General features: G+C 36.3%; 1 protein-coding gene across 1 annotated transcript in view; it reads right to left on the bottom strand.

Moving 5' to 3' along the window:
• Positions 1 to 1263: 1263 nt before the first annotated feature.
• Positions 1264 to 12162, bottom strand: part of LOC121458946 (PTB domain-containing engulfment adapter protein 1-like) — a 222299-nt gene continuing 211400 nt past the window's right edge. Inside the window, exons 11-13 of the mRNA XM_041668381.1 lie at positions 8053 to 8147; positions 6359 to 6369; positions 1264 to 1865 (exon numbers count right to left, since the gene is read on the bottom strand). Of these exons, the coding sequence (XP_041524315.1) occupies positions 1844 to 1865; positions 6359 to 6369; positions 8053 to 8147 (128 nt within the window). The 3' untranslated portion in view covers positions 1264 to 1843. The remainder of the gene's footprint in view (positions 1866 to 6358; positions 6370 to 8052; positions 8148 to 12162) is intronic.

Below are 12162 nucleotides of genomic sequence, written 5' to 3'. Positions count from 1 at the left end.
TTTATTTAAAATCTTTTATTCTCAACAAATTCAAACATATCATTGAGTTTACATAGAAATACAATTTCCAATCATGTCTTCATAAAAATTCACTGGTGAAGTACATGTTCATATTAATGACCAATTATGTACTACTTGATCATGCCATTAGCAGAACAGATCACCATTAAAAACTGATAAGTAACATATCTTAAATGTGCAAATATCATTTTAGTATTCTATCGTGTTACAATTGATATTAAATGTTTGCTAAATATATACCTAGTACATAAAGCTTTTTAAAGAACAATAAAAATACAAACTCTATCTGTTTAAAAAAAGCCATTTATATGGCTTCTAAATATCCTCATTATACAAATTCCAAAATACTATCTGACAAATAGAACAGCAAAAACTTCCTGATGAAATGCATACTACCCGCTAATTCAGGTTTGACTTATCAGGCTTAACAGAACATAAATAGAAAGGCTCATCTATACCGTAGAGCATGGTGGTACAAATATAGTATTGCATAAGCATATTTGATTTCTGTTCCTAATGAAAAGGTACCTTTAATACCTGCATAAAACTCCATGAGTAGAAATCTACTTATTTTTGATAAATTTCCTACAACCAAGCCCATATTTTCATTACTTTATTTTCTTATATTGTGACTAACCAAATTAGAAATTTGACCATATTTTTTTTCTGCACTATCACTGTTAGTATTTTACACCTTAGGCAAATATATTGGAAACATATGCTTTCAAAGGTCGGGGTTCATCAGCGTATCAGCATTAACACTACGGAATTTTATTGCTCATATTGGAGATGAAGCTGATGAGAAGGTTTTGTGAGAAACAGGTTCTGACTTTAACAGAGCAAAAATTAAATTCGTTAAATATTCTTAAAATTAAATAGAATACCTCTCAGAAAATTTAAAGTATCAAATTAATGTGGCATAGAGACATAAGGTCGGTAAGAGAAATACCACATCACAGGCAAAATAAAAATAGACAACAGGCAGGCATTGCATCTGTAGAAAGCAAAAACTTCATTTCTTAAAATATCAGAGCAAATGATGGCCCAATGTTATACTAATATGACAACACACTAGAAATAAAATTTTTACTTTTTTCAGGGAAGCACTTTTCCCACAATTGTTACTTTTGAGACAAAGTAAACATTTTTAGAATATAACGTAAATGACTGATGTTATTATATAATAATTATTAATAGTCTAAATATATTTGATATAATACTATTAGAACTTATATTCTTATTTTAAAATTTGGTAAACTTGCAGTATAATTGCTAAACTTTTTGATTTTCATAACGAGATGAACATTTTAGATACAAAATGACATCCATCTATTCACTAGTGGCCTGTTTATTGGCATCAAAATAGAACATGTATAGCTCAATACTGGTCTCCTGCTTCAGAAATTTGAAAAAATATCAAGGTAGGCTTGGGGACTAGGATAATGAACTAATGCCTTTGAGAATGAGCATAAATTTCAAGGTGATGATTATTAGAACACAGACAAGGCAGATACTCAGTAAACTTCTCTCTCAATTACAGATTCACCCATACCACAGAAGGGAACATAAAAATCCAATATACATTACACTAGTTATACTTAAAATAAAAGATAAATCAACAGTGAATGAGGAAGCTTTTACTTCAATAGATTTAAAAACATTTAGATATTCAAAAATATATTGGCACAGATATAATAACTGTCTTGAAATAATGAATGATATATATGTATATAAACAAACTAAGCGTAAGTCAGGATCATTCATTCTTGACGTCAGCACCTGCTGTCTAACGGGTCGAGACAAAATACCGTTCCTTCAAGAGTTAATCCCATTTTGAACCCCTCCTGTAAAGCAGAATAAAATGGTTAAAATTGTTAGTAGAAAGTAATGGCAAAAGAAAAATCATCTCACCAAGCAAAAGAGACTATGAACAGAAATTAACTTCCATTGTCTAAATAAATGCAAATTTTGGTTTATCAAATTCTTACACAGATGTAAAGAACTATGAGTTCTTTTATGTTTAGTGACATTTTTGCTGTCTTAAGTATATATACTGAATGTGTATGAGAAACAGAAGAAAATACCAATGTAAGACATGAAGTAGTTCTACGATTTATCCATTTCTTTTGTATCAGACATTTCCAATATTCCACTTGACTCTAAGTTCTTTACTAGTTTTTTAAAAAATTGTGTGTGTGTGTGTGTGTGTGTGTGTGTGTGTGCGCACGCGCGCACATATGTACCACAAAAGCAGAAGAGGGCACTGCATCTCTGGACCCAGAGTTGATAGCTGTGAGGACATTCCAGGTCCTCTGGAAGAGCAGTCCATGCTCTTCCCTGCTGAGCTGTTTGTCAAGCCCCTCTTCTGGGAAGGGCTCAAAGCTGCCTGACCCTATTGGCATTTTTCTATCTGGCTACCACAGTCCACATGCTGGGTAAAACACTTTTGTAAGGGCAGTGTTGTAATCCAAACAGAATGCAGTAGCACAGACCACCGCACCATCTGAAAGCTGCCCATCAGTTCTGCTTGGAAATTATTTTGAAATTATAACATAATTACATCATTTCTCCCTTCCCTTTTCTTCCTCCAATACCTCTCATATCTCCCTCCTTGCTCTCATTCAAATTCATGGCCTCTTTTTTATAATTGTTGATAGCTGTATCTCATATATGTGCAAATATATATGTATATTGACAGTATTGACAATACATATACATATGCTGACAATATATATTGACCACACACAGTATTGACTTTGACTCCTGATTTCCTTGCATGCTTTAAAAGGTTAGATGTCATTTAATTATTGAATGTTAAAAGAAAATGTGTTAAAGTTTTGTGTATTGAACTAAGGTATGGAGTTCAAAGTTAATGACAAAAGTGTTATGTCCTGCACATACTGTGTGGTCTGCCTGTCTGTCTGACATTCTTTCCTTTTTTTAATTTTTAGCTTGACTTGGTTTGGTTTTTCAAGACAAAGGTTTCTCTGTGTAGCTGTAGGTACTCACTTTGTAAACCAAGCTGGCCTCAAACTCAGAGATCTGCCTGTCTGTGCCTACCAAGTGTTAAGATTAAAAGCATGCACCACTATGCCTGGCTTCCTTTCTATTATTCAAAGAAACAGTTATAGTATAAGGTGTCTCTGCTCCTCCAGTCTTTCTCCAATATCATCTTGCCCCTAAATCTATGCACGCTAACTTACAAAGAGGAACATAGGTATGCGCTAATCAGTGGAAAGAGAGGTCAGATTGTCGGTTTCCTCGAGAGTCATCATGATAGTACCTGATTACTTTCATTTGCGATTATCATTGGAGATAGATTTATACTTGGGCAAAGTAAACATTACCATATGCAGGAAAAAAGAGCTTTCAAAATATAAACACATATGTAGTCGATGCCTGGAGATCCCCTCATTATGTGGACCGCACACACACTACATGGCAATGTCAGTACTGAAAAGGTTTTCAAAACTTCTTCTCACCATTTAGATGAAAACTATATTCAACAGGGTAGAAATCAGGGCAGCTATTAATAATTTTAAAAAGCCTGTATCATAATAAGAACTATTGGCTATATGTGTATGTGTATCTATCAATAAAAATTAAATGGTTTTAAAAGTGAGTACTGAAAATATTACTCGCTGGTCTTTTTCAAATGTTTGGTTGCTATCTGAAGACCTATACACTTGTCATCTTCTAGTACATTTTGAATAATGGATGATGGTAAGTTGATGATAGATGACATATAGATAGCAGATAAGTAGCTGATATGATATGATAAAGAGACAATTCGATGGCCCACAATACATTCAATGTTTATCAATTCATTATAAAAGTTCACTAGTTATGATTTCCTGTTCCTGAAAAGGGAAGTTATCAGAGCTATCAGTACTGGAAAACTAGAAAGTCAAAACAAAAAGAAGAAATGCACATCCACTCCCTCGTGAGAAAGTATTTTCTTGTGCACCACTTGCAGTACTGACAGACTAATCTAACCATCAGCTAATAGATCTTGTAGGCTCACGGCTTTCTTATTTCTTAACCCCATCCAAACCTCCCTGGACATTTTCAGACCACCCTACAACAGCTCCACTTTTGTTTCAAGGTGTACTGAATCTTGAATCTTCCTCGTAAATCTCTAAGCCTCTGATTAAAAATTAGGTTTATTTATTTGGCACAATTATTCCTAGCTACCATCACAAATAATCACTCTATAATTAAAACATCAGTCATATTTTCATATGAAACCTTTTGCTGAGCTGTATTTTCCTCTGTGAAACAGAGAGCAGTATTTAGTAGAAAGAGAACTCTGAGTAAGTGTTCAGACACTGAGGTAAGTGCTTCATATTCTGTTCTTACAGAGCGCTCAAGTTTCATGAGAGCAGAAACTTTCCTTCACAGAGTATGTTACCTATAATTTTCTATTCTGTTATCTTTAAGTAAACTGACTTCCTACATGCTAGTTCTCATAAAACTAATTATTCTGACTATGACACACTATTAGTCTTCATAGTTTCAATTCATTTCCATGACCTTACAATCATGAATAATGCCAAGCGCATAATTTCATGCATAAAATTCAACATATTTATAATTATTTGTCCATGTTTTAAATAACATAGAAAATATAAGTGTATACAGTAGTATCAAATTACTCCCCAAAGAGATGCTGTTATAAATTAACCTTGGTCTCATAAGCATTAGACTGCTTGTTTCTCAATATTTTCATTCAATACTGTTTATTTAAAAAAATTGAATTTCCTGTTAAAATGACACTTGCAGACTTTTAAAATTATAGCATGTTTGCTTTGATTACACAGAACACATTCACAAGTGGGTTAGCCAACTGTGATCTTTTTGTGAGTGAGGGTTTATTATTCATATGATGAGTGGCTAGTCTCCCAGTCATTCATCCGTTCCTGCAATTACATACATACATGTCAGTGCATGGGTATTTCACAGGTTTGCATGCACATGTATGATCATGCATATGAAATCTAGAGACCATTTGGGCATCATTTCCCAGGAATGCCACCAACCTCCTAGAGATATTTGCATGGAAGAACTGCTTATATTTCATTTATACATAGGGTCCCCAATTTTTAAACAGATGACTTGGTATTTGTATATAACTCTTTTATTTATAGACTTGCCATTGTTCTTAAACATATTACATTGCCATATGCATATGTGTATATGTATTCATGTGTGTGTTTGCATATTTATGAGTACACAGATGTATGTGTAACTGTGTGTGTTCATATACATGCATGTACATTTATACACAGCCAAAGATCAAGCTTAGGTATTGTTTTCCAGGAATGTCTTCCATGTCCTTTGAAACAGGGTCTTTCACTGGTTTTGAACCTCCTGGTTAGGCTATGATGGCCAATAATCCCCATGAAACCACCTGCCTTTGCCTCCCTAGTGATGAGATTACCCCGCCTCTTTATGGGTTCTGAGACTAAGATTCTCACATCTGCATGGCTAGCATTTTACCAACTGAATTTTCCCTTCAACTCTGTAATTCATGGAATATGTTTCTGGTTATTAACACTATCCTATTCCTTTGCCTAACAGAGATACATGTCATGAGGTCAGCACTCGGGAGGCAGAGGCAGGCGGATCTCTGTGAGTTCGAGACCAGCCTGGTCTACAGAGCTAGTTCCAGGACAGGCTCCAAAGCCACAGAGAAACCCTGTCTCGAAAAAAAAAATTATGTCAGATCAAACAACTACATAATTTATTTCAAATATATGTTAAATTGCCCAACTATCTAAAATGACATGTGGTTTAACATTTATGCGTTAAATCTAACATGCTCAAAATACCCCTAGAGTTTCAAAGTTTGTAATGTAACTCTTAGGAATAATTTAGTTTTAATCCTCTGTAAAAAAAGAAGAAAAAAAAAAAACCCCAAGCAGTTAGCTAGGAGGCTTATCACTAGCACCCTATAGCGTTCACAGCCTAACATACTATAATCAGCCTTTTATATAGCATGTAAAGATACAGCAGCTATATGTGTATATTAGATTAATTAGGATAGCTAAATTAATAACAAATTCATTGTAAAATCTAAATGAAAGAAAGATTTTACTAAGTATAGTTAAAGTGGCCTAGCAAGTAAGTCGTGAACTAACAGAAACATATAGTGAGGTGAACAATGAAATGTTGACGGTCACTGAAAAATTAACCGGAAGATCTAAGTTATAAAACCTCTATTAACACATCCATATTAAACTTGCTTGAATAGTTATTAAGCAAAATATGTAAATACAAAAATTTTAACTCTTAAAAAGATTGTTATTTCTTTAAATGATGAAAATGAGATACCAACCATCTCTGGCGCTACCCACCACGAAAGCAGGAGAGTAAAAAAGACATCAAGAAAACATTAGAAACATCAAAATGCAAAGCATCACATTCTAGATTAATATTACCTGATGACCACATTGCTAAGACACGCCTGTATTTTCTCAAACTGGGTTTCTACAAACGTCCGAGGGCTTATCTTTTAAAACCTACTGAGGTTGTAAATTTAGTACTAAGAACAAAAGGTCTGCAGGAAAGTCTTCATGATCTGAAACACCCTGAGAAGAGTCATTTCTGCCCGTTCACAGGCTCGTGTTCTGCAAGCATTGTCCCAGATAGCTCAACTAGCATAGATGGCAACAAAGGAAAGTCATTAATTCCAGAGAGGATGCAGCGTTATGTCTCATTAGCCAGCCACATTTAAGTGAAATTTTCAAAGTAATTGAGATATAAAGGTGAGAATTCACTGTCATCAGACACAATGCAACAACGCACGTTGAGATAAACAGAAGTTTCATAGCGATCTTTGTTTCACCCAAATGTTATATACATTTTATTTGATGAAGCTTCTTAATGTAAACTTTGTTGATGTTAAGATGTTTCCTAATTACATAAAAATTATATGACTCAGTCACTAATATTTTTTTCAGAGTTTTTTAAAAAGATATGATTTAGTAAATTTTAAGGCTCTGAAATATTTTTTTATGGAAAAGAGAATTATAAGTGATTGCATTTTGGAAATTTTAATATATTCTTTGCAAACATCAAGGCATGCTTTCAATAATTCAACCTTTTTAATGCAGGCATATAATTAAATCTAGAACAAAAAGATGTGTATAAAATAATTAGAAAAATAAGGCAGGCAGCATGCCATTTATCTAAATGGAAGGATGTTTATATTTATTGTCTCAGGGCAAGGCATGTGTTTGCCAGTTTTAGAGCTCAGCTAGACTCTGATTTGGGGGTGGGGAAGCACAAGGAGCCAGTGGGTACACCAGGACAACAAGCAGAAACAATTCTACCTCCTCACATTAGTGTCCCAGCCTTCTAATCTCAGTCAGCTCCAAGGAACTGGTGCTTGGATTCTATTAATTATGACATCTGTACAATAATTATTTCATCCAAATGTAAAGGGAAAATATCAAGAGAAGTCTTCATTCTGATATAAAGATGACTGTTTTTTTTTCTATCACCACCCAAGGTATGAAGCTTCAGAAACTAATTTCTTACAGCTTATAGAAAAATTTAGAAAGAGAAAAATAATCAATTTGACTCTATTTCTAAAGAAGTTGCCAATGGTGTTTGCCTTCTTAGTAGTCCAGGAGTCATGAGCAACCATTACAATGTTTCTTTTCTAAGATTTTCCTTCATTCAACCCCTTTGCAATTTAGAAATTTGAACCTATTAGGACTGAAACAAAATCTTACAATTTCATTTCAATGGCCTTTTAAGTTCTTGACTTAAAAAATTTATAATCCTGTAATTTTTGTATTAAAAAATAAGCATCTTCTTTCTTTGCATATTGAATCATTCATAAAAAGAAAGAAAGTCTCAACATGTGTAATAGCCTTTAGGAGTAAGTGTAATTATTTTTAGTCTAACTGCTTTAAATAAGCCTTTAAAGCAACAACAAGGGATAGAGTTTTGGTACCAACATTTTCTTTGCTCCGGATGAAAAAGAAATAAACAATATTTTGTCCAATCTGTTATAATAGTCACCTGCATCTCATCTAATTTGGACTGAATATCTGGAGGGAAGTCCCCTGCTCCACAGTTAAATGGGTCAAAAGGTTCAGCTCCAAAAAGGTCCCGTTCTATAAAGAAGAAAACACTTAATAAGTGAGATGATCAAACATTGGTTGAGACACAACAAACCCAGGACTATAATTTAAAAGCTTTGTGCTTCTCTGTATGATCCCACAGTAGTTAGGAAGTATGGAAGCCTAGCAGGACAATTTGATCTTTGAGGTGGGATTCCCCTCTTTCTGTTATGAATATGTTTTATTATCATTGGTTAATAAAGAAGCTGATTTGGCCTATGGCAGGGCAGAATATAGGACGGCAGAGAAACTAAACTGAATGCAGGGAGAAAGAAGGAGCAGTCAACCAGATGCCCTGTAGCTTCCAAAGGAGAAAAAAGCTAGAAACTTACTGGTAAGCCTCGTGGTGATACATAGATTGATTGAAAGAGATTAATTTAAGATGTGAGAGCTAGCTAGAATAAAACTTGAGGGAGGTGGGAACTGGGGTTGGTATATAAACTGAAAAATGACAGTTTTACTTTTTTTAAAAAAATAGTCATTAAAAATACATTGACTAATTGACATGTGCAATCTACTTTGCCAAGTTCCACACAGGAAACAAAAAGACTACATTGCTACCATGCACTGCACCATTCCTACCATGCACTGCACCATTCCTACCATGCACTGCACCATTCCTACCAGGCACTGCATCATTCCTACCATGCACTGCACCATTCCTACCAGGCACTGCATCATTCCTACCATGCACTGCATCATGCCTACCATGCACTGCACCATTCCTACCATGCACTGCACCATTCCTACCAGTCACTGCATCATGCCTACCAGTCACTGCATCATGCCTACCATGCACTGCATCATTCCTACCATGCACTGCACCATTCCTACCAGGCACTGCATCATTCCTACCATGTACTGCACCATTCCTACCATGCACTGCACCATTACTACCTTGCACTGCATCATGCCTACCAGGCACTGCATCATGCCTACCATGCACTGCACCATTCCTACCATGTACTACACCATTCCTACCATGCACTGCACCATTCCTACCATGCACTGCACCATTCCTACCAGGCACTGCATCATTCCTACCATGCACTGCACCATTCCTACCATGCACTGCATCATTCCTACCATGTACTGCCTCATTATTACCATGTACTGCCTCATTACTACCATGCACGGCATCATGCCTACCATGCAGTGCATCATACCTACCATGCACTGCATCATTCCTACTGTGCACTGCATCATTCCTACCATGCACTGCATCATTCCTACCGTGCACTGCATCATTCCTACCATGTCCTACTTCATTCCTACCAGGCACTGCATCATTCCTACCATGCACTGCATCATTTCTATCATGCACTATAGGCTTCTGCCAACTATAGGACTACATGTGAAAGGTCTTAGTGCATAACAATTAATAAATTGGACCTCCTAACATTGAGAAGCTTTTTTGAGGCAAAGGACACAGTCAATAAAACAAAACAGCAGCCTATAGAATGGGAAAAGATCTTCACCAACCCCACAGCGGACACAGGTCTGATCTCCAAAATATATAAAGAACTCAAGTAACTAGATATTAAAATTCCAAATAATCCAATTAAAAAAATGGGATTCCAATCTAAACAGAATTTTCAACAGAAGAATCTCAAATGGCCGAAAGACACTTAAGTAATTGTTCAACATTCTTAGCCATCAGAGAAATGCAAATCAAAATGACTCTGAGATTCCATCTTATACTCGTCAGAATGGCCAAAATCAAAACCACTGAGGATAGCTTATGCTGGAGAGAATAAGGAGAAACGGGAACACTTCTGTATTGCTAGTAGAAGTGCAAACTTGTCCAGCAACGTGGGAAATCAGTATGGCTGTTTCTCAGAAAACTGGGAATCAATCTATCTCAATAATCCAACAGTACCACTCTTAGGCATATACCCAAAGGATGCTCAATCATACCACAAGGTCATTTGCAGAACTATGGTCATATATGCATTATTCATAATAGCCAGAACCTGAAAACAACCTAGATGCCTCTCAACCAAAGAATGGGTAAAGAAAATGTAGTATATTTAAACAATGGAGTACTACTTAATCGCTAAAAAAAAAATGACTTCTTGAAAATTTGCAGGCAAATATATGGTACAAAAAAAAAAAAAAACCCTGAGTAAGGTAACCCAGACCACAAAGACAAATACACTGTGTACTCACTCATAAGTGAATGTTAGATATAAAGGATAACCAACCTATAGTACACAACCTCAGAGAAGCTGGGGAACAAGGAGAACCCTAAGAGAGATATACATGGATCCCTCAGGGAAGGAGAAATAGACAAAATATTTTGAGGAAATTAGGAATGGGGTGGGGAAAGGGGGAGGTAGAGGAGAAAAGGGGAGGGAGGAGTAGAAGAACAAGAGGGAACAGGATGGTTGAGATGGGGGAAGGACAGAGAGGGAGAGCAAGGAAGAGATTATCTTGATTGTGGGAGCCATTATGGGGCTAGTGTGAAACCTGACGCTGGAGAAATTCCCAAGAATCCACAAAGGTGACCCCAGCTAAGACTCTAAGCAAATAGTTGGAAGGCATCTGAACTGGCCATGCCTTATAATCAGATTTGTGACTGCCTTAAGTGTCATCATAGAACCTTCATCCAATAACTGATGGAGGCAGATGCAGAAACCCACAGCTAAGCCCTGGCCAAGTTTCTGGAGACCAGTCCAGGAGAGGGAGGAGCGATAATATGAGCAAAGTGGTCAAGACCATGATGGGGATATCCATAGAAACAGCTGACCAGAGCTAGTGGAAACTCTCTGACTCTGGATTGACAGCAGGCCAACCTGAATAGAACCAGACTATGCCCTCTGAATGTGGGTGACAGATGTGTGGTTGGGGTAGTCTTTGTGTCTATTGACAGTAGGACCAGGATTTATCCCTAGTGCTTGAACTGACTTTTTGGAGTCCATTCGCTTTTGGAGGGAGACCTTGCTCAGCCTAAATATAGAGGGGAGGGACTTGGTCCCACCTCAAATTGGTGTGTCAGATATTGTTACCTCCCCATGGGAAGTCTTACCCTCTCTGCAGAGTGGATGGAGGGTGGGATGGGGGGAAGGTGAGGGGGTGGGAGGAGCGGAAGGAGAGGGAGTAGGATAGGTAGGTAAAAAGAATAAAAAGCGTTTAAAAAAATAAATTTTAGCCGGGCAGTGGTGGCACACGCCTTTAATCCCAGCACTCGGGAGGCAGAGGCAGGCAGATCTCTGGAAGTTCGAGGCCAGCCTGGTGTACAAGAGCTAGTTCCAGGACAGGCTCCAAAACCACAGAGAAACCCTGTCTCGAAAAACCAAAAAAAAAAGAAAGGTCTTAGTGCATACATAATAAGGTGGAATATGACAGTGATTTTTTTTAATATACATGTGGTTTGAAGAGCTGATTCTTGGCTATTGGAATAACTCCTTCAGAGTCTGTGACAGGGCATAGATCAGATAAAACCAGGAAAATAAATGCCTACTGGATGCTTTCTGATGTACCAAAGAGAGACTTCAATGCTGTTTACAGATATGTAGAATATACATCAGAAAAAATGTTTTTGAATATTTAATATATCAAAGACAATCCCCTTAAATAACAGTATACACAGAAAAATCATAGGATATACACTCTTTACATATTCTCCCACTAAGGACACAGCAAGGCCTTGTAAGAATATCTAAACTACTCTAGTAAGCATATTACAAAGGAGTACATAATGACTCCTACTTATTTTGAACAGTTATATTAAACAAATATAACTGCACAGTTAAACTTTTTATGATTCAAGTAGACTTATATCAAAATCTTATTGTCCATATCAGGTTCAACTTGCAAATGGAGATGTATTTAGAATTTTTTTCAATTATAAAGTTAAATAGAATTATTCAAATTTGAAACCCATATAAAAGCATAATCCTTCAATAATTAAAGCTGTTGGCTCATTATGTTATTTTCACGAAATGTGAAAGAGGGAAAACACACCCAAATAGCAAGAATACGAGAATGAAGAGAGTGGGGGGAGGGG

Source organism: Microtus oregoni, unplaced genomic scaffold, assembly GCF_018167655.1.
Source record: "Microtus oregoni isolate MIOR12 unplaced genomic scaffold, Mior012 000018F_ref0000195, whole genome shotgun sequence".
In the NCBI taxonomy this organism is placed as follows: Eukaryota; Metazoa; Chordata; class Mammalia; order Rodentia; family Cricetidae; genus Microtus; species Microtus oregoni.
The sequence above is the reverse complement of the archived record's forward strand: the minus strand, read 5'-3'. Positions and strand labels throughout refer to the sequence as shown.